We start from the raw sequence: 23,469 nt of genomic DNA on the forward strand, positions 1-23,469 counted from the left end.
CCAGCATTAGGAGATTTACCTAATGTAAATGATGAGTTAATGGGTGCAGCACACCAACATGGCACATGTATACATATGTAACAAACCTGCACGTTGTGCACGTGTACCCTAGAACTGAAAATATAATAAAAAAATAAAATAAATGAAACACCATTACTGCATACTTTTTCAAGAGCTATAACAGACTTCGTGTCTGGTCCAAAAGCAAACTAGTAAAATTTTTAAAAAGAAAAGATGTTATAGAATAAATGACTTAGAAACAATCAATCTTCTTTTCACACATATCAGGATCTCAATAAATTTGAAATCCTAAAATTCTGAAGTTGCTTGGATGATCTCCAAACTCCTAAACTGGTATCATCAGAAAACATTATAATTCTATATACAACTTACACAGTTTCCTTAAACATTCAGCAAGAAACTTGTATGATACAACTTTATACTGAGTTAGGTCAAGACTATATGAGGCCTTATATGATTCAACGTCTTTTAGAACGTTTATTTTTTTTCATGGATAACATCCCAAGGTGACCTATGTTGACACTGGTTGGTAGAAAAGTCATAGTTCACAACTAAACTTTACAATCAAATGAAGCACTTTCATCTTCAGGATTACTCTCTACAAAAATTCATTTAAATTGCTGGGCATGGTGGCTCACGCCTGTAATTTCAGCACTTTGGGAGGCTGAGGTGAGTGGATCACCAGGTCAGGAGATCGAGACCATCCTGGCTAACATGGTGAAACCCCGTCTCCACTAAAAATACAAAAAACTAACCGGGCATGGTGGCGGGCACCTGTAGTCTCAGCTACTCGGGAGGCTGAGGCAGGAGAATGGCATGAACCCGGGAGGCGGAGCTTGCAGTGAGCTGAGATCGCACCACTACACTCCAGCCTGGGCGACAGAGCAAGACTCCATCTCAAAAAAGAAAATTCATTTAAATGATTTTCCATTTTCAAATAATAAAACCTCTTAATCCATTTTTGAGGATAGTGTTCTAAGACACGTTGTTGCCATATTACTTTTAAATTTTAAAATATATACTTACATTAATATAGAAAAATGTGATGTCAATGTAATTTGCATTAAGAATTAATATTTCTGAAAGCTAAGAAATACTAAGAATATTTATACAAGTAAATATATTTGTCTGTTAAATCAGTACCACACTTGTGATTTATATTTCATGCTAATCAGATCTGAATAATGAAAGAAATTCCTTATTTAACAATGGTTTGCATTCTTCAAATAATTACTTTCCTTACACTTTACCTGCCTAGGTAACTGACCACATTGCTAATCATGTGTAATGATAATGGCTTTTAATGTCAATTAGAGGAATTTGTTACAGATGACTAATTCACTTTACAAAGAAATTTCTAGTTAATTTACAAAGAATTTGTAAGGAATGTTTAGTGTCCTGAATTTCCTTTTTTTAAGCTGCATTTTCTTTTTTTCTTTTTTTTTTTTTATTTACTTATTTGTTTTTGTTTTTTTAGAGACAGGATCTCACTCTGTTGCCCAGTCTAAAGTGCAGTGGCACCATCCTAGCTCACTGCAGCTTCAAACTCTTGGACTCAAGCAATCCTCCTGCCTCAGACTCTCAAGTGGCTACGAGTTCAGGTGCATGCCACCATGCCTGGCTAATTTTTTTTTTTTACTAGAGACAGGGTCTCATCTCACTATGTCACCCAAGCTGGTCTCTTTTAGGGTTAGTTTTAGGGTTAGCTTTAGGATTAGTGGCTCGAGCCAAATATATATGCCTGTAAGCAATATTACATCATATCTCTGTTACTGTATGTGAGCATAAATACATCTATGCATATGTGTGTATGTATATGTAAAAATTCATGTATATGTACGTGTATTTGCTTCCCTCCTATATGGCAAAATACCATCAAAGAATAGCCCATAGCCCAAGACTGTTGTACAAATAAACATTTCTATTCTAAATTCGATTTATGTACATGTTGATGCCTCTATTTATTTGTTACATATTTCCTTATATGTCTAAAAGTATTCATGTTTATGTGTATGCTTGTCTTTATTCCTAGTTAGATCTTTTCCTAGGCCCTGCGTCTGTGATTCACTCCAGACCATAGCATGGATTCTATTGTTCCTTGAGAGGGGCAGTTTCAAAACAGGAGACTGAGGCTGGGCTTAGCGGCTCAACACCTGTAATTCCAACACTTTGGGAAATCAAGGCAAGAGAATGGCTTGAGCCCAGGAGTTCAAGACCAGCCTAGGTAACACAGGTAGACCCCATCTCTACAAAAATTAAACTTAAAAAAATTAGCCAGGCAAAAGGATTAGAAAGAGAAGTTGTCAGACGTTGGTTTTCAGCTTTAACTTCTTGTCTGCACAGAGGAAAAAAGAATCTATAGGAAAATTTTATATTTTTCTCCAAGGAGCAAGGAACAAACTACCAATGTTTTTAAGTTGCAGACAGCATCTGTATATCCAGTACAGAAATTTTATTTTAAAAGTTCACTAAGGGCCGGCAATGATGGCTCATACCTGTAATCTCTCCCTGCACTTTGAGAGGTCAAGACAGGGGGATCACTTGAGCCTGAGCAACATAGCAAGACCCCATCTCTGCCAAAAAAAATTATTTTTGAAAAATAAAAGAAGACATGCATACAGCCAACAGACACATGAAAAAATACTCATCATCACTGGCCATCAGAGAAATGCAAATCAAAACCACAATGAGATACCATCTCACACCAGTTAGAATGGCAATCATTAAAAAGTCAGTAAACAACAGGTGCTGGAGAGGATGTGGAGAAATAGGAACGCTTTTACACTGTTGGTGGGACTGTAAACTAGTTCAACCATTATGGAAAACAGTATAGCGATTCCTCAAGGATCTAGAACTAGAAGTACCATATGACCCAGCCATCCCATTACTGGGTATATACCCAAAGGATTATAAACCATGCTTCTCTAAAGACACATGCACATGTATGTTCACTACGGCACTATTCACAATAGCAAAGACTTGGAATCAACCCAAATGTCCATCAGTGACAGACTGGATTAAGAAAATGTGGCACATATACACCATGGAATACCATGCAGCCATAAAAAAGGATGAGTTCGTGTCCTTTGTAGGGACATGGATGCAGCTGGAAACCATCATTCTCAGCAAACTATCACAAGAACAGAAAACCAAACACCGCATGTTTTCACTCATAGGTGAGAACTGAACAATGAGATCACTTGGACTCAGGAAAGGGAACATCACACACCGGGGCCTATTATGGGGAGGTGGAGGGGGGAGGGATTGCATTGGGAGTTATACTTGATGTAAAGGACGAGTTGATGGGTGCTGACAAGTTGATGGGTGTAGCACACCAGCATGCCACAAGTATACATATGTAACAAACCTGCACGTTATGCACATGTACCCTAGAACTTAAAGTATAATAATAAAAAAGAAAAAAAAATCGTTTCAACATGCAATCAAAAAAATAATAATAATAATGTATCAATATTAGTTCAACTGAAACAAATGTATCACACTAATGCAAGATTTGTTAATAATAGATAAGAATTGTGCAAAGGAGAGGGATAAATGGAAACTGTACTTTCTGCTCAATTTTTCTGTAAATGTAAAGGCTATTAATTTAAAAATATTCTCAAATAGAAAACTCCAGACATAGAAATAAATAAATAAATAAATAAATAAATAAATAAATAAATAAATAAAACAAAATAAATAGCCAGGTATGGAGGCACACACCTGTGGTCCTAGCTACATGGGAGGCTGAGGTAGGAGAAGGGCATGGGCCCAGGAATCAAGGCTGCAGTGAACTATGATTGTGTTACTGCACTCCAGCCTGGGTGACAGAGTGAGATCCTGTCTCAAAAATTAAAAAATAAAAGTTCACATAGGCAAGAGAGAAAATAAGAACAGATTCTGTTAAATAAAATTTATAGGAGGTGATTGGTTTGGACTGAGCTCCTGTACTAGGCCTAATAGACCAAACCAAAATGGAGTTACCCATGCTGAAGTTCCACTCACTAAGCCAAACTAAGTTGTTTATCTGACCTTCCATGAAATCAGGAGAAAGAGAGGTAATAGCCAAATCCCCAGATGGGCCAGTTTTAGCTGGCATGATAAGGAAATTCCCTCTGGTTTCACCTTTACAAAGAAAGTAACCTTGCAACGGGAACCCACTCTTTGTTCTGTTTCTGCTTTCTTCAGCCATTTTCTGACTATAGAGTCAACCTCCTCTGCTCAGCTCATCAGAGCACTCATTTTGAGGTGCTGCCTGATACTAGAGTTGCAAATAAAAGCCAATTGAGATTTTTAAGCTAAATTTGTTTTGTTTTTGGTAATTCTAAAAGGAAAATGGAAAATGAGTGGAAGTAGAAAAGAAAAAATGGGCTTCAAACACTCTACCTGCTAGTGGATAAACAAAATAGTCAAGTTCTTACCTTTAAAAAATGTATGAAGTACCTGATTCAAATGCATACCTGTGAATGCATGCAGACATAAACCTCCACACTGGAGTGTACATTTACTCCCTTTTCTCTAACCAGCATGCTACTGCCCTACTTAATGGGCATTTATCTTGCTTCTGCATGAGAAGGGTTAGGCCTTTTTACACTCTTGACCCTTGTATTTCAGGGTCACTCTCAGTTCCAGATCATTCAACCCAGACCTAACCATCCTCCTGGACTCAGGGACTGGCTCACTTCAGCCAATCAGACCAACCAGAGACAATATTGGGCATTCTGTTTGAATGATTTGGAAGAGGTCCTCCCTCCTTCTCATTGTGCTTGATGCCACGAGGATGTAGAGGCTGGAGCAATGGCAGTCATTTTGGCCCCATGAGGGAGAGACTGAAGCTGCCAGGGGATACCACAGGGGCCTGAAATGAAGCCAGGACTGAGAAGAGAAATCACATCCTGATGACACCATGAAAACTCAGGATCCAGCCATTCTTGAAGCCAAGGTCTAGCTCTGGACTTTTCAATTATAAGAACCAATAAGTCTCTCTTTTTTATTTTCCTTAAGCCAGTTGGAATTAGGGTTTTTTGTTTGGTCTTTGTTTTGGTCATTTGCAACTGGTAGAGTCTTAACTGATAAATCAAACCCTGACAGCCTAATGATGACATAAGAAATACACAGAAATTCAACTGTTCAACTGCCTTTCTCAGTCATATGCCAAGTGTGTCCTCTTTCTTCATATTTCTAATTCTTTGTTCATAGGGCTTGAGTAACCCTGTTAAAGGGTGCAATTTAATCAATGTACATCTGATATATCAAATAATAATGCCTTTTATAGGTATCATCTACAAAATCCATTTTATGTATATTTCTAAATCCAAAAAAAACAACACTAAAGGAGACAGTAGTCACAGTTTAATGATTAAGAACTAACTAAAATGTTTTAAAGTTTACTTGGCACTAAGACCTCATAGCTAGAAAGGGGTAAGGGCCAGGTCTTCTTTTCGATATTGTTATCTTTATGTCCATCATTCTTTTCATCACACCACAAATATTTTTATCTTCAAAAGTATAATTGACTATATGTACAAATAAGACATAAACATTAAGCAGATTAAGAGATACAAGACTTTGTTAAATAGTATAATCTTACCTAAATCAGTATCTCGAATTCCCATGTACAATTCAAGAACATCATCAATCTTTTCAATTGCCTTTGCTTTGGTTTCAGAAGGCTTTATCAAAAAAGAGAGAAATAAGATATTATATAACAAAATCTCTTGATTGTCAGGGCATACACAAGAGAAAGTCTGATGTGGAGCCAGTTCATGATTGTATACTTCAGCTAATTTTAATGGAAATATATCTAGAATGTGCTCTGTAACTAAATACATATCAATACAGTAAATACTTATTTTTAGTGTCTGCACTAAGAGTTATGGATTCAAAAAAGAAAAGCCAGGAACACCATCCGCAAGTAGCTAACAATCTAGAAGAGGAAACAGATGTGAAAATAAATAACATGTAATAGTTTTTAAAGGATATAAAACTTACAGAAGCATCACAGGGAAGGAAGCAAATTTATATCGCTAACAGTCATAGAAGACTTTAGAAAGAAGGTGACTTGGCTGAGCACAGTGGCTCATGCCTGTAATCCCAGCACTTTGGAAGGCTGAGGTGGGAGAGTTGCTTCAGCCTAGGAGTTCAAGACCAGCCCAGGCAACATGGTGAGACTCCATCTCCACCAAAAAAAAAAAAAAAAAAAAAAAAAAAAAAATCAATTAATTAAAATAATTAGCTGGGTGTGGTGGCACATGCTTGTAATCTCAGCCACTTGGGAGGCTAAAATGGGAGGATCACTTGAGCCTGAGAGGTCTAGACAAGCCTGGGCAATATGGCAAGATTCTATCTCTACCAGTTAATTAATTTAATTAAAAAGTAACCAGGTGTGGTGATATGCACCTTTAGTCCCAGCCACCCAGAAGGCTAAATTGAGAAGATCACTTAAGCCCAGGAAAATGAGGCTGTAGTGAGCCATAATTCTGCCACTGCACTCCAGCCTGACAAAAGGGCAAGACTCTGTCTCAGAAAAAAAGAAGGATGTCTTAAGAACTGTGGTGGGTTTTGTTTTTCGTTTTGTTTTGTTTTGTCTTCTTTTGTTTCGTTTCGTTTGAGACAAAGTCTCCTTCTGTTGTCCAGGCTGAAGTGCAGTGGTGTGATCTCAGCTCACTGCAACCTCTGCCTCCCAAGTAGCTGGGATTATAGGCGTGCACCACCACGCCCAGCTAATTTTTTGTGTTTTTTTAGTAGAGACGGGGTTTTCACCATGTTGGCCAGGCCAGTACAGGCGTGAGCCACCACGCCCAGCCAAGAACTGCGTTTTCAGTGATGAAGAGGAATAAGCAGGAGAGGATACTTCAAGTAGGATGTAATATAGATAGGCAAAGTCTAAGTAAGGTCAGAGAGTCATGTTAGAGGGATGCCAGAAGTCCCATGTAGCTGGAGAACACAGTGACAAATACGACTAGATCTTGAGGGGTCCTGTGTACCATGAAAAGGATTTTGGTCTTTATTGTGCAGGCCGGAGTCTTCAAACTTTTGATGGTTCATCCCAATAGTAAAACATTTCTGAACAAATACCCTTATTGTGTATTTTTAACTTTATTGTATGTATTGTTTACAAATTACAAATGTATTACTGTATTAATATATTGTATACATTATAAAAATACACCAAAAAATGAAATTTTATAAGAATGAGATGATAAAATAATATTTTAAGATCATTTTGTGTTATGTATTAACGGTACCAAAACATTTTTGTTCTTCCCAAAACAATTACTAAACATTTCAGTAGAAATATTATTTTAACTTTTTGGTTTAATATTTGGTAAATTCTGCTCAGTTTATTTCAATACTTGGCTTTAAATGGCTTCATAGCTGAAAATGGAATTGCCCAAAGATGTTAACTTCTCAACTATACATGCAAATGTAGAATTCATGATTTAGATTATAAGAATTTCGTGTTACTTTCAACACTGTTATAAATATATATTGTTTTGTAGTCTCAAATTTTATTAAAATCATGCACTGTATAGCAAATAAAAATCTATTTCCTTGAAGATATTAGTACAACTTTCTCACATCTTTATTTACAAGAACTAAACCTTAAAAACAATAATTAAAAGACAATATATTGCTCTTGCCTTCATTACAATGTATCTTGAATTGTCTGTATAAAGCAACAGGCTATGCAAACTAACAGGTATTAACCTTTACATCTATCCAGGCACATTTTAAGTTATGGTGACAAGTGACAGTACTCCTCATACACAAATGGCCACCAATATTTTACCATTCTAATATTACCTATTTGCTACGGAACAGATCTGGATCTATCACCTCTTCTCCATCCACATGCTGTTTGCCAGTGTTTAGTCCTCATCTTTTCTGATTTGCAGAGGTTTCCTATTTTGTCTCCCTGCCTTTGGTCTTCACCCTCTCAAATCCAAGCTGCTCAACAACCCATCCCCTGGAACCAAGGGATTTTTCTAAAACACAAAACTGATTGTGTTACTCCCCTCATAATTCTTAAATGGCTCCCTCATTATCCACAAGGCCCTTCACATCCTAACCCCAGCCCATGCCTCCAGCCTCATCACCCCTAACCAGTACTTCCAGCACCCCACACTCCAATCCCATGGACAGCTTACAGGTCCCCAAAACCCATTATTGTTCCATGCCTAGAACACTCTTCTTCCCCATTTTCAACTCACTTACTCATTTCTTCCAGAGAGAAACTCTTCCTGACCTCCTTTTTTTTTTTTTTTTTTTTTTTTTTAGATGGAGTCTCAATCTGCCACCCAGGCTGGAGTGCAATGGCATGATCTCGGCTCACTGCAGCCTCCACCTCCTGGGCTCAAGTGATTCTCCTGCCTCAGCCTCCCAAGTAGCTGGGATTACAGGTGCCCACCACCATGCCTGGCTAATTTTTATGTTTTTAGTAGAGATGGGGTTTCATCACGTTGGCCAGGCTAGTCTCGAACTCCTGACCTCAGGGAACCCACCCACATCAGCCTCCCAAAGTTCTGGGATTACAAGCATGAGCCACCGCACCCAGCCTTCTGACCTCCTTTCTTTCCCCAATCCCTGACAATGGTTGATCAGCCCCTTCTTTGTGATACTGTGTATCCTGTACCTGCTTCCATTAACCCTATCCCACTGGGTTGCAATAGTTTCTTTTCATGCTTCTCTCCTTTTAGAAGAGAAACAGGGTCTTTGTTCTTCTTTGTATCACCAGCACTTAGACTGTGCCCGTCTCAGCAAGCACACATTGAATAAAGTATGAGGTTATGCAAGTGGTTTGTCTCTGTGTGCCCACCTAAATCCCATCTTGAATTGTAATCCCCACGTGTTAAGGGAGGGACCTGGTGGGAGGTGACTGCATCATGAGGTGGTTTCCCCCATGCTGTTCTCGTGATAGTGAGGGAGTTCTCACAAGATCTGATGGCTTCAAAAGTGACAGTTCCTCCTGTACACTCACTCTCTCCTGCCGCCATGTAAGATGTGCCTTGCTTCCCCTTCACCTTCTGCCATGATTGTAAGTTTCTTGAGGCCTCCCCAGCCATGCGGAAATGTGAGTCAATTAAACCTCTTTACTTTTAAATCATGCAGTCTCAGGTATTCTTTATAGCAGTGTGAAAACGGACTAATACAGAGAATCTTACACCATTTTCAGAATCTGTGCTAGGTGATTAAGGGAGTGATTTGTTTCAAATCCTATAAATCCTTTAAATCCTTAAAGTGTTTGAAATTAGATTTTAGGTCATTTGTGTCAAATTTAATATTAGCACCAAACCGCTTTTCCTTTCATTATGAGCTATTTTAATTGCCCTATTTTACTAAACAGGCTATGAAAATAGGAATGGATTTTAGATGTTTATCTTTGAATGAATCTTTCCTACCTCCCCAGGTAGATCTTAAGCTGCTCTTTTCCATTGAGGCACCTTTGCCACAGCAGGAGCTTAACAAAGAGGGATGGATGATTTAACCCTTAGAAGATGCCCTTCCTCCTGAAGTGATGTGGCGTTTTTCCTGCTGACCTGCTTCCTCTGTGAGCTCTTTAAAGGTCTGCTCATTTTTCCTCACAGCCTCCAGCAAAAGGCAGAGCTGACATTCTCCCAGCTCCCCACAGCCAGCTCCTTCCCCTCTCTTCTTCTCTTCTCTGATAAATTCCTTTCTTCCACTGAGATTTGCTTATTCATTCAATAAACACTTACTGGCCTTCAGCAATATACCAGGCAGTGTGCTGGTCCACAGAGGGAAAATAAAGGCTCCAAACACCCAGAAGTCACTGCCCTGGGTTTCCTTCACATACCTCATCATATCTCCTTTTCAAAACACTTTTTGCTCTATCAGGTCTCTTCATTGCCATTTGCCTCCGATCGGTCCTTTCATTCTCCCAGAACCCAAGCATTTGACTCAGGATCTTCCTCTGGATCTCCCCAAAACTGATAACACCCTGGGTGACTCGACACTCCTAAGGACAGCCTTGGCCTCGTGGGTTCCTTAAGTGTCCGCTTCAATAAACCACCCTTATGACCAACCCTGGACATTGTCACCCAACAAGTTCTGGGATCCACTCTGTGAAACAGCCTCAAAACTGTTCACCTGTCTCTTTTTTCCTTCAAACACATAGGAACCCAGACAGTGTTCACATACAGAGAGACCCTAGAAGGGCCCAGTGCCTTGCCCCTGCCCCCTGGAGCTCACAGGTGTCAGTCACCTGCTCGACATCCCGTCTGCCCACAGGAGGGTTGCTGCTGCTGTGGGCCTGCTGCTTGACACTCGGAATCCTTACCATCACCACCCCAACCCTGCAGTTTTCTTCCTCCACCCTTTTTGCCTCTAGCTGTCACTTCTCCTTCTGGTGTTTTTCACTCAAACACTAACCTGTATATAGATAAAGTCATTCAAAGGGAAAAACCCTTGCTTTTCTCAAACTAAAAGAAATCATTTATTAATTCATCAACGCACCAAAGATTTCCATTCCTTCGGTATACCAGGTCCTATTCTAGGTGCTGGGGATGCAGCAGTGAACAAGACATGTGAGCAAAGGAGCTAGACAGTAGACAAAATTAATCAAAGATAAAAAGAGTCCTAGGGTGTTTAGTGCTGATATGGTTTGACTGTGTCTCCACCCAAATCTCATCTTGAATTGCAGCTCCCCTAATCCCCACATGTTGTGGGAGGGACCTGGTGGTAGGTAACTGAAGCATGGGGGCAGGTTTTTCCTATGCCATTGTTCTCGTGATAGTGAATAAGTCTCACGAGATCTGAGGTTTTACTAAGGGCAGTTCCCCTGCACACACTCTCTTGCCTGCTGCCATATAAGACGTGCCTTTGCTCCTCCTTCACCTTCCGCCATGATTGTGAGGCCTCCCCAGCTATGTATAACTGTGAGTCCATTAAACCTCTTTTTCTTTATAAATTACCCAGTCTCAGGTATGTCTTTATTAGCAGTGTGAAAACGGACTAATACAATTAATTGCTTTGACAGAAATTAAGGGCGTGGAAGAGTGGGCAGTGGGAGGGGTGGAGGGAGTTGTTGTTTATACAGGATGCTCGGAAAAGGCCTTTGAGATAGACAATGTGTGGGCAGAAACCTAATGATGGCAAGGGAGCAAGCTATGTAGATAAATGGGCAAAACATTTAGGCAGAGACAACAGCAGTACTGACAGCCTGAGAGGGGTATACACCTGGAGTGTTTGGGAACAGTAAGGAGACCAGCATGACTGAAGCAGAGGAAGCCAGGGCAGAGGGGTGGGAATTGAGAACAGAGAAGAAACATGGAGTTTGGTCACATTGGTCATTCTGAGGACTTCAGCTTTTATTCTGAGTGTCATGGGAAGCCACTGGAGGGTTGTGAACAGAAAAGTGACATAATTTCTCCTGCATATTTTAAGGATCATTCTGAAGGTTGTGCTGAGCACAGGTGGAAAGAAGGCAAGGTTCGTGAACACAGGTGGACTAAACAGGTGATTGCAATATCCAGGATAAGATGATGGTGCCTTGGGGCACAGTGGTGGGCAGGGGCGATGAGAAGTCATTGGACTCCAGTATCTTATAGCAGTAGATCCACTAGGATTTGCTGATGGAAGCGACGTGGGACATGAACGAAAAGAGTCAAAGATGACTACAAGGTTTTTTATGTGAGAAGAGGAGTTTAGGAATATAATCTTTCATTATCAAAATCTTCTTTTGTTGACTCCTACAGGTGGCTCTGAAACTTTTTCTTGGCTCTCAGAGAGCTTTGGTTGACTTAAGTTTTTGAGATAGTCCAGCTGTCTATAGAGTCTAGAAATGTCACCTACAGGTAGCTGAGAATTTCTATAGATCACAATCTCTTCTCATGTCCTTAACTTCTTTATTTCCTTTTTAAATACCTTCAGTAATTTCCAGATTGTTTAAATAGGCAATGAATTAAAAGTCCAAGTTTTGACTAGAATGAATGGAATTTTATCCAACTTTGTGAGTTTATCTTTATTTCCAGTTCCAATAATCACAAATATCTCAGCATTTCCAAGCAGAACAGGAAGTAAATGAACATAACATACCATTTCTTCCACGGTGGCCGGACCTTTTGATCTCAGGCGAAGTGTTGCCCTTCCACAACCAATTTTTTCTCCTGATGACTTTCCAGCCTTTGACCTCGGCTCTATTTCTACAATACAATGAACAGGGAAACATACATATATGCAGAAAGCATCCCAACAGATTACTGTGAAAGCTAATGTGGTTTATATCACAAAACTATATACAATTGTTATAGAAATTTGATAAAAGGTAGGCCTTCTTATAGAATTTCCCACAGCAAAATAAATTTACTTGCCATCCATTATTCTTATAGGAGAGTTTTTATGAAAGAGTTCTAACTCTAAGAAAAGGGAATATGTGAAATGTACAGATGTGAAAGACAAAGTTACAAGGAAGAAAAAATAAAACAGTAGGCTTTATAAAAAGAGTAAAGAGGAGTAAGTGGCTTCATCAAGGTCACAAAAAAGAGAAAGAATCATGTCTTGAAAGAAGAGAGATTTCTTCTCCCAATGGACCGATAGAAAAAGAAGAAACAAAACAAAAAAAAAATTTAAAGAAAAAAAAGAGAGAAGAGAGGGACAAGAGCACTATTATTTGAGGATCTACCCTCTGCATGATGCTTTACGTTTAAAAATCCCATTTAATACTCATACCAACCTATGAGACAGGTGATTGCCCTCATTTTACTGATAAGGGAACTGAAGTCAGTAAGAAGTGGGGCTGGGATTCAAAACCGGGTCTTGCAGATATAGACCAGATTTCAAAGTCCATAGCTTTCCTGAACAATGCTCCAGCCCATACCTCTTGGAAGCACAAGGGATAAAATCAGAGTTAACATACTAACAGAAATAGGGTCCAAAAGATAAAAAGCCTGAAAGCAGGTTCCAAGGAAGGAATTCGCCGTAGCCAGCAAGGACAAGAGCAGGGAGCAAGAGTCCACAGGGAGCCACTACTTTCCTTATGCTTGTTTTTTCTGTTGTGTCTTATCCCGTATTTGCAAACTAAGAGTCACCACCAAATATGTTACAAAGCAGTAACATAAATGAGTGGAAGGGAAGGGCAGTGAAAGAGGGTGATTGGAAGAAATGTGCCCTACATAGGCCCCACTCCAATAACTTACTGTGCTGTAAGCCATGCGTAGCCAGACCACCCACTTTTTTTTTTTTTTTTTTTTTTTCTCCAAAGAAACTGGAGACTCAGGCCAGGACGATTACAGTAATCTCATGCCTGAATCTCAGCACTTTGAGAGACCAAAGCAGGCAGACTGCTTGAGCCCAGGAGTTCAAGACCAGCCTGGGCAACAGGGTGAAATTCCATCTCTGCTAAAAATACAAAAATTAACCAGGCACAGTGGCACGCGCTTATAGTCTCAGCTACTCAGGAGGCTGAGGTGGGAGGATTGCTTGAGCTCAGGTGGTCAAGGCTGCAGTGAGCCATGATTGCACCACTGCACTGTGTTGCCTAGGCAACACAGTGAGACTGTGTCAAAAAAAAGAAAGGAAGGAAAGAAGGAAAGAAAGAAAGGAAGGAAGGAAGGAAGGAAGGAAGGAAGGAAGGAAGGAGAGAGGGAAAGAAGGAAAGAAAGAAAGAGGATACTCAGAGTTTTGTGTGCATCTCCTGATTTTAAATTTTTTAAGCTTGGGCAATTAAATCAAACTTTTAAAATCAACATATTGGCAAAAACGAAAGAGATCTATGGGTTAGATTCCAACCACAGGACACTAATTGATAACCTCTGCAAATACCGTGAGCTTCCTTGACCGAGGACTCCACATGGCAGCAGTACAGGGGAAGAGGCAGGTGGGGAGGGGATGCTACACTAAAGCAGGGGTCTCCAACCTCCATGGCCGCAAACTGGTACCAGTCCATGGCCTGTTAGGAACTGGGCCACACAGCATTACCTTACAGCCTGAGCTCTGCCTCCTGTCAGATCAGCAGTGGCATGAGATTCTCATAGAAAATGAACCCTATTGTGAACTGGTCATGTGAGGGATCTAGGTTGTGCGTTCCTTATGAATCTAACTAATGCCTGATGATCTGAGGTGGAACAGTTTTATCCCAAAACCATTCTCTCCTGCCTGCCCCATCTGTGGAAAAAATTGCCTTCCATGAAACCAGTCCCTGGTGCCAAAAAGGTTGGGGATCCCTGCAATAAAGAACCGGAGACAACCAAGCACTCCAGTGATGCATCACAGGACAGGGTGGTGAGTACGAGTAGGCTGTGAGGCCTGTGCAAAGCTCTTATGACACAGACATCAAGTGGCCTGCATTCTTTCTCAGAACCTAGGTGATATGGTTTGGCTCTATGTCCCCACCCAAATCTCATCTCGAATTGTAATCCCCATAATCTCCACATGTGGAGGGAGGGATCAAGTGGGACATGATTGGATCAAGGGATGGTTTCTCCCACGCTGTTCTCATGATAGTGAATCAGTTCTCATGAAATCTGATGGTTTTGTAAATCAGTTTTCCCTGCTCTTGCATGCTCTCTTTCGTCTGTTGCCATATAAGATGTGCCTGCTTCCCCTTCCTGAGGCCTCCCCAGCCATGTGGAACTGTGAATCAGTTAAACCTCTTTTCTTTATAAATTACCCAGTCTCAGGTATTTCTTTATAGCAGTGTGAGAACAGACTAATAAACCAAGATAATTCCCATCTTCAGCCAAGTACTGTTTTGCTATTAGGAATCTACGCCAAAGTGATTAAGGATTTTGCATATTAATTTTGCATATTAATTTTGACCTGTATTCAGGAACAGAATCACCAAAACAAAATATAAATCTTCCTCTGAGAATAAAATTATTAAAAATTAGCATGTAATGAGTACACTAGCCCCGCCTAACCAAAAACCTATAAATAGTGACTGATGATTTGGGGAACATCCAAATGCTAATCCTGGTGACCCACCATTCACAGGAGACCAGAGCTATATCAGCAAGCCTATAGTATTGGTCTTGCCAGTTACATTATGTCCTGTGTGAGGAAAGAAAGAATTCTCATGCACTCAGCATAGAGTTTCGAAAAGAGTACCCAAAGGAAAAGATTAAGTTGACCTGTCATCAGCATTGTCCAGGATTCTGTACTGCCTAGCAATGTAAGTATCCCCAGCCCAGAGTCATGTATATCCCTAAAGTGGTGAAGATAGCCTCGTCTGAATGGTAGTAACCCTAAGACATGCAACGTCCTTCCCCGACTCTACCGCAATTTCACCAAGCAACCTACTTCATACAGTCTGTCTGCCCATATAAATTTCCTGCAGGGTGAAAAATGAACTTCTCATCTACCACATGTGCTTTGGTTTACCATTGATTATACTATTCTAATTGTAAAATAATATATTGCCAATCTGACTTTTCAAAAAGTGTCTCTTGTAAGTTTGGTGAGCATGATAGAGCCCTGAAAAACTGAACAACTCTACATACATTGAAAAAAATAAAAATAAGAAGGTTTCTGGGACCTACAAAGCTAAGGACCCAGCCTCTGGAATGTGGGGCTTCATAAAGGTTGTATCATCCCTGCCTAAGAAGTCAGCTGGCCTCTCTACATGATGTTTCTATCTTATCTTGCTCTTATCTGCAACACTGGTAGCCAGAAGGGAAAATGTATGTAGCACAGAACTTTTCATTAATAAATTTTATTTGACAGAGCAGTTTTAGGTTCACAGCAAAACTGAGCAGAAAGTACAGAAGGTTTCCATATGGCCCCTATTCCCACCACACAGCCACAGCCCCTCCCATTATCAACCTCCGACACCAGAGTAAGACTTTTGCTACTACTGATGAACCTACATTGACACATTGTAATCAGCCAATGTCCACAGTTTAGAGTTCACTCTTGGTGTTACACATTCTATGAATTTGAATAAATGTATATTATAATATATATCCACCATTGTATTATACAAAATGATGTTACTGCCCTAAAAATTCTCTGAGCTTCTCCTATACATCCCAGGTTTTTTTTTTTTTTTTATCATCATGGATTTGCCAAGCCATCATCTCAAAAGTGGCATCTCAAAGCTAACCACTTGGTGGCACCAAAGCAAAAGTTAAATTTTAAATTCTGGGTTGGACCAGCCTCCAGAAAGGCGGTTTTCACCTCTAAGGAAACAAAAGCCGTGTTTGTCTATGAACCTATAACCCAGGTACATAAATCAATCTGTTTATACACAAAAACAAGCAGGATGGTCCTGTTCACCCACAGGGGAAAAAACAGGTTTCGTGTTTTTGAAATGTTTTGGAGATCACAAGTATTTACAGTCTGGCCTACTTTTGGGGTGCTGGCCTGTCTAAGCACATCTGGCCAACCAGATCAAGCCCTAAATCAGTCACTTCACATGAACGGATCTGCACGAGGCTTCTCTTGGGGCTGAGCTATGAGAGAGATGCAGTGGATACAGCAGGCACTGGTGACCAGCCTGCACCTGCAGTTAGCTGACTCACTAGATGCAACAGGGCTCCCAGTTGAGGGTACTGGCCATCCGCCTGCCACACATCACTTAGGGCATAGGAACGCACAGTGTGTGGGTGCCTAACCGCTCCCACAGTGGAGCTGCACATAGCCTAGAAGCAGTCAGGTTTGTTCCCAGGCCTTTTTGTGGCAATTGTATCTGTTACTCTAATTATGTGCTTTAATTTAAGAGTACATGAGCTGATGAAATGAGTGTAAAACAAGGAGTTATTAATGCTATGAAAACTAGGTTGATGGTTGACTGCTGTGGATAGACTCCATAAGGGTAAGTTGCAAAAAAAAAAAAAAAAAATTAGGTGTGGGCAAGATGACTCTAGGAGATTAGAAAAAATATTTTTGGCTGGGTTCAGTGGCTCACGCCTGTAATCTCAACACATTAGCAGGCCAAGGCGGGAGGATCACTTGACCTCAGGAGTTCAGGACCAGCCTGGGCAACACAGTAAGATCTCGTCTCTATGAGAAATTTTAGGCTGGGTGCCGTGGCTCATGCCTCTAATTCCAGCATTTTGGGAGGCCAAGATTGGCGGATCACTTGAGCCCAGGAATTCAAGGCCAGCCTAGGCAACATAGTAAAACCCCATCTCTACCAAAAAATATAAAAATTAGTCAGACAGGGTAACGTGCACTAGCGGTCCTAGCTACTCAGGAGGCTAAAGCAGGAGGATTGCTTGAGCCCAGGACATCAAGGCTGCAGTGAGCTGTGATCACGCCACTGTACTTCAACCTGTGACAGAGCAAAACCTTGTCTCAACAACAAAAAAAGGAAAGAAAAACAAAATGTTTCATCAGCCAAGCATGATGGGACATGCCTGTAGTCCAAGCTACTCAGGAGACTACAGTGTGAAGATCATTTAAGCCTGGGAGTTTGAGACTGCAATGAACCATGATTGAAAAGAAAAAAGAAAAAATACTTTTAAACAGCCATCATTTCACATATCTGGTTTTTTTTTTAAATGAAATAGAACCCACAGATATGCATTAAGATTGTGATTATATAAGACAGACATCTTAGAACTCCAATTTGTATCCTCTACTCAAAGAAAAGGCCTTTTACATTAAGAGTGATAAAAGAATATACACTTCTATGTTTTAAAACATAGAAATGGGAACTTTCTGTACTTTCTGCTCAGTTTTCTATGAATCTAAACATTGATTTTAGTTTTATGTCGGGAACATGAGTGCAGGTTTCTTACATGCATACGCTGCTAGTGGTGAAGTCTGGACTTTTCATGTACCCATCACCCAAATAATAAACGTTGTTCACTATTCACATCTATGTTTTAAATTAAAATAAAATGTTTATATACACATGTATCTTTCTTTACAAGAGCCTATTTTAACTGACATTTCCAATAAATAGGCAAACCCCCAGTTTCTGCTATTTGATGAAGTTCAGGTAGAGAGACAGGGAAATGGAAAAGGCAGAAAGGTATCTGTCTTCCTCCCAAACGCCTGTGCCTGGGTCCTAGGGAAAGAAGTGCTGACAGAAGACAAAAGCACTGTTTTCAGGAGTAGAACATCCAACACGGCTTAGCTCCTCAACTGTTGAAGGACCAGGCTGTGAGGAGGCTGGATATTCTCCCCACTTCCGCACAGAACGAGGCCTTGTTCTGGTCCCACAAGAGCCCTAGTTGGCCCCGAGTATGGAGCAGCACTGACGGGGCATGGGCAGGGGCCATGATTTCAATGTGAAGTGGGCACAGATGCATACTGCTGTAGCCAAGTTGCTCAGTGAGCAAGAAATAGCCCAAAGATGCCCAGAGGGAAGAATGGGATGCTATGGACACAGAGAAGGTCAACAAGGGTGCCTAACAGGATCACACTTCCTTGGAGCACAGGTGAAACCCTTGAGAACATCTGGAAACAGTTGTAAAGGGGGAACACTGTAGTGGGCTGAGGGCCTGTGTGAAAAGAAGGTAGGAGAAAAAAATAATCAGTGGCATTTTGGTGACAAACAGGAAACAAACCAATTACTTTCAGTTCCAAACTGTGAAATAAACGTTGTTCTAACATTTCTGATTAGATCTCTGCTGAAAGTGAGACTCTGATAAAATTTTCCTGACTTCTCAAAAGCATATTATCTGGCTCTCTTAAAATATCTTACGAGAACTTTAGTACTGAGGTCTGATTATCTCTACCATCACTCTGTTTTCAAATGCGGTATCATGATGCCTGTAAGTAATGTTCTCAGCTGCATTCTGATCACTGATTATCTACTGGTTTACTTATGAGAAAATTAGTATTTTGGTTCAATCTGTACTGTTATCCATAGTGTTGTGGTTAAGAACATGGACTTTGGAATCAGAGCACCTTAGTTAAAAACCCAGCTCCTCTCCTTGCAAGCTGTGTGAACCTGAGGAATAAGTTCCTATCTACAAAAGATTTACACCTATTTACAGCATTGTTTTAAGCACTCAAATGACTACTGTATGAAAGATGTTTTGCCCAGTGGCCTGGCTCATGTTAATAGAACACTGCTGCTAGAGTTTACAATTTGCTTCTGCTGCTGTGTTTCAACCTGGAGAGAGGGAAATGCGCTCTTCCACTCTCCTAACGAAACAACTTATATAGGTTTTCTCTCTAAAAAATGAAACATGCAAAAGTTCCTCTTAAAATGTTCAGAAAGCTATCACTTGAAATGCTAGGGGCAAAGGTCTCTTCTTTATTCTGTTTTTTTTTTTTTCTTCTATAAAACAATATGATTTCTCCTTAAAATTTAGAGGAGGGTGGAAACAACAGACGGCCCCTACCATTGCTCCATCTGAGATCCTCTAAAGTGGATGAGTGTAAGCCCAGCCCCTCACAGGGCACTCAGTAATGGGCTCCTTCCAGTGAGGAAGGGGAAGAAGAGCCCACTGAGGGGCCAGAGAAAAGAGTAAAATCCTTGGACTCTGTGGTCTCTGTCCAGCACCCCCCACTGCCCCAATATCCCCTATTGGAGTTTTATCACACCATGTGGGCAAGCGACCATCCATATCACCACTCCATCCCAGAAAAGTAAACATGCAGCTCCCTCCCCTAACCACCCATGTAGGGTGAACTCAGCTATCTCGTCAAATTCAACAATCAGTTTCTGTACTTTCCATCTCTGAAGTTACAGAGCACCAAGAGAAACATCAAAGGGTGGCCAGGTGGCAAGTCAGCAGCACTCTGCAGGATGTATGCACCAACAATCCTCAGCATTGCAGACCCAGGAATGCTTATTTTTTTCAGTGTTCCCAGAGCTGATCTGAATCGTAGGGATTTATTCACACTAACTAAATTCACAAAGAACAGATCTCACCAAATCAGTTTATTAATCCATAGGGAGAGATGCTATCAAAGGCCCAAGTGGGCTCCCATGCTTCATTCTCACACACCTGAGACTTCCTGGAGAAAGTGATTTATAAGCAGAGACCCGACCATCACAGGTGAAGACAGCAAGGCTAGATGGGTAAAGGGGAGGAGTAGAGAGGAGAAAGTGTTCCAGGCTATATAGTTCAGCAAGTTCAAAGATTCCAAAAGCGATGAATGGAGAGTTTACATTTCCATGTATCTCCCATCTAGGCAACTCTCAGTTCATTAGTTCTCTATCCCTTCCAGAAATGATTCCCTTGAGGTTTTCTTCCCACTGGGTACCTGAGAGGTTTAGTGTGCATGTCACCAGAGCAAAGGACTTTGACATTAAGGACAATTCTCTCAGGACAAGACTACTAACATGGAGTTCACAGTTACATATCGTATACAGACATATTTGTTGGATGTGCAGTGTTTTCAGATTTTTTAATTAGTCGCAACTTTTTAAATATTGGGTGGTTTCTTATAAAAACTAAAATTTTAGGTTTCTCTTGGAGAATGACACATTTCTACAAAGCAATAATACTTAGCTCTAGTCAACAGCTCTACCAGGGCTCTGCAGCTTTCTGCCCTCATTTTCAGATATCTCTCAAGGTGTAGAGGTTCCCTCTACAGATGGCGACCTATCAAGCATTATATGCTGTTTCTTAAACTAGCATTATTCTTAAAGATCAATTTTATTTCAAAAGAATGAAAACACACTATATTCATCTAGGGATAGTCAAGGTAAATTATCTGGGGTAAGTCAAAGGTAGCGCCTTTTTAATCTAGCATTGACTATATCCCAGGTAACAGCATATAAAATTGTTTATATGTTTTTAATGCTCATAAAACTATTATGAGATAGGTATGATTATTATCCTAATTTCATGATTCAGGAAACCAAGACTTGGAAAAGTGAAATGATTTCACCAGGGTCATAGACAACCGGGTAAGTGGACAGAGCTGGACCAAAAGGCCAGGCAGGTCCACCCTAGAAACACTACCTCATTTTGTATTCTATTAAAAGTTATGAGTTGCCATTGGTAAATAACATTCATTAGTTATTTTAGTACCCATTGGTCATTTAACGATCACTGTGGTTCAGGGGAAGCTGACCGCTCCTAGCTTCAGATATGGGACACAAGAATGGGCTAAGCTAAACTGATTCCCTTCATCACAGTGATTGTTTCAGAGGCGAGCATGTGACTAAAGGCTGCAAGGTCAGAATAAATCTCAGGACTTCTGCTAGAAATTCTGAGCCAAAGTCTCTCTCCTTTTCTGCTCTGCATGAATAAGAAAGCACACGGTCCCAGCAGTTGCTGACCACCATCTTGGGACACAGTGTGGAGCTAACCTTAATATGATACCTAAATGATGAAGCAGATACATCAGACAGGACATCAGAGCAGAGAGACAAGGCAAGAAACTGGGTCCTGGTCACATTGTATGGGCCACACACAGGGTTTTGCTAATGCCAGCATCACTCATGGACTGCTGGTTTGTACGATTCCTGTTTCTGCTTAGGCAGTAACAGTTTAGTAGGGTTTAATAGGGTTTACCATGGTCTCCAAATGAAAGACACCTCACAGATACAGAATTCTGCCCAAGTAGTGAGGCAACCCATCTGAAAAGACCTTCCAATGCTTAGATATACACCAACAGCATTGTCCATAAACACATGCTCCCTACCCCACATCGACCCCCAATCTACGTACACACTCCAGGATAGTTGACATAAAATCTAGCTTGTGTCTCAGAATTTTAGATTTTAACTACTCTCCCTTTTTCCCTGCATCCTTCCTCTCTCCAATATTTCTGAAACTTCTTTAGAATAGGCTTTAAAAAAACACAATTACTAGGGTGCTGAGACAGACCAAAGGCAAGGAAAAGGAGGCATATACTGATGCCACCTGCATGAAGGTGGCAGTTGTCTATTGGATCAAAAGAGCTGCCCACACATGAATGAACCCCACAAGCACACAAAGGTGGCTCAACCATTCCACTGATGAGACAGAACAGGGCGTGATGCATATCAGAAGTACAATAACTGTGCCGGAAATCTTCTTGTTCTTTAGTTAAGGTGTCATTTAAGAAAGCCCCAATGCTGTTTTCCTAACTCCCAGAAATTGCAGGCAAAAGTTAATGTGCATCTCTGGGGAAAAAGTTCATACCTTTAATCCAGAGGAGACTATGTTACAAAAAAAGACTACAAACCTTTAGACTCTAATTTGGAAAGGTAAACGGTCATTCTTTTAACAAAGAATGATAGCTAAAATATTTCATTTTATCCTTTCACTTATTTTACCCTATAATATGATTTTATCATGGGAATTCAAGAAATAAAAATTATTGTTCACCTTTATTACTGGTTTATTACACATACCTCCCCCCTAGACTTTACAAAGTTAAGAAAAATAGTTACCAAAACAGATCCTGCAAATTTAAAGAGTTGATAACATATTCTACCACATTTCTCACATGGAACTATTTATAATAAAATTGTTTAATGAGGAGCATCATATAGTTGAAAACTGTAAAGCAACTATATGTAGAATAAGTTTCATTTACTGCCTAGAATGCTAGCTTTCTTTCTAATTTTTTTTTTTTTTTTTTTTAATTTTGAGACAGAGTTTCACTCTGTTGCCCAGGCTGGAGTGCAATGGCACCATCTCAGCTCACTGCAACCTCCACCTCCCAGGTTCAAGTGATTCTCATGCCTCAGCCTCCCCAGTAGGTGGAATTACAGGTGCATGCCACCATGCTCGGCTAATTTTTATATTTTTAGAAGAGACAGAGTTTCACCCTGTTGGCCAGGCTGGTCTCGAACTCCTGACCTCAAGTTATCTGCTTGCCCCAGATCCCCAAAGTGCTGAAATTACAGGTATGAGCCACCACACTTGGCCAGCCTTCCTTTTTAAAATAATTGTTTTCTGGTTGTGAAAGTTAATGTGTTTGTTTTATATTTAAAATGTGGAAAATACAAGCCTAAAGAAAAAAAGTCAGCCTGGCATGGTAGGTCATGCCTGTAATCCCAACACTTTGGGAGGTTGAGGCCGACATACTGCTTGAGCCCAGGAGTTCGAGATCAGCCTGGGCAAAAAAGTGAGATCCCATCTCTACAAAACACTGAAAAATTAGCTCGGTTTGGTGGCCTGCACCTGTGGTCCCAGCTACTTGGGAGGCTGAAGCGGGAGGATCTCTTGAGCCCTGCAGTGAACTGTGACTGCACTACGGCACTCCACCCTTAGAAAGTGAGACCCTGGAGGGAGGGAGGGAGGGAGGCAGGGAGAGAGGGAAGGAGGGAAGAAAAAGGAAAAAGGTAGGGAAAGAAAGGGAAGGAAAGAGGGAGGGAAGGAGGGAGGGAAAGGAAGAAGGAAGGGAAAGGAAGGGAGGAAAGGAGGGAGAGAGGGAGGGAGAAGAAAGAAAAAGGAAAGAGAAAGAAAAGTCATCCATAAACTGACCAACTTGGCAGGGCACGGTGGCTCATGCCTGTAATCCCAGCACCTTGGGAGGCTGAGGCAGGTGGATCATCTGAGGTCGCGAGTTCAAAACCAGCCTGACCAACATGGCTGTCTCTACTAAAAATACAAAATTAGTCAGGTGTTGTGGTGCATGCCTGTAATCCTA

At 40.7% G+C, this 23,469-nt stretch overlaps 1 protein-coding gene across 2 annotated transcripts in view; it reads right to left on the reverse strand.

The window, feature by feature from the left end:
• The window catches only part of GIPC2 (GIPC PDZ domain containing family member 2), a 97,839-nt gene that overhangs the window by 13,791 nt on the left and 60,579 nt on the right, over nt 1–23,469 (reverse strand). For both annotated transcript variants that reach the window (XM_017880104.1, XM_017880105.1), the window contains exons 4-5: nt 12,076–12,182; nt 5,612–5,693 (exon numbers count right to left, since the gene is read on the reverse strand). In XM_017880104.1, the coding sequence (XP_017735593.1) occupies nt 5,612–5,693; nt 12,076–12,182 (189 nt within the window). The remainder of the gene's footprint in view (nt 1–5,611; nt 5,694–12,075; nt 12,183–23,469) is intronic.

The sequence above is a fragment of the Rhinopithecus bieti genome, unplaced genomic scaffold, assembly GCF_001698545.2.
Source record: "Rhinopithecus bieti isolate Rb0 unplaced genomic scaffold, ASM169854v2 scaffold_12238, whole genome shotgun sequence".
Taxonomy (NCBI): Eukaryota; Metazoa; Chordata; class Mammalia; order Primates; family Cercopithecidae; genus Rhinopithecus; species Rhinopithecus bieti.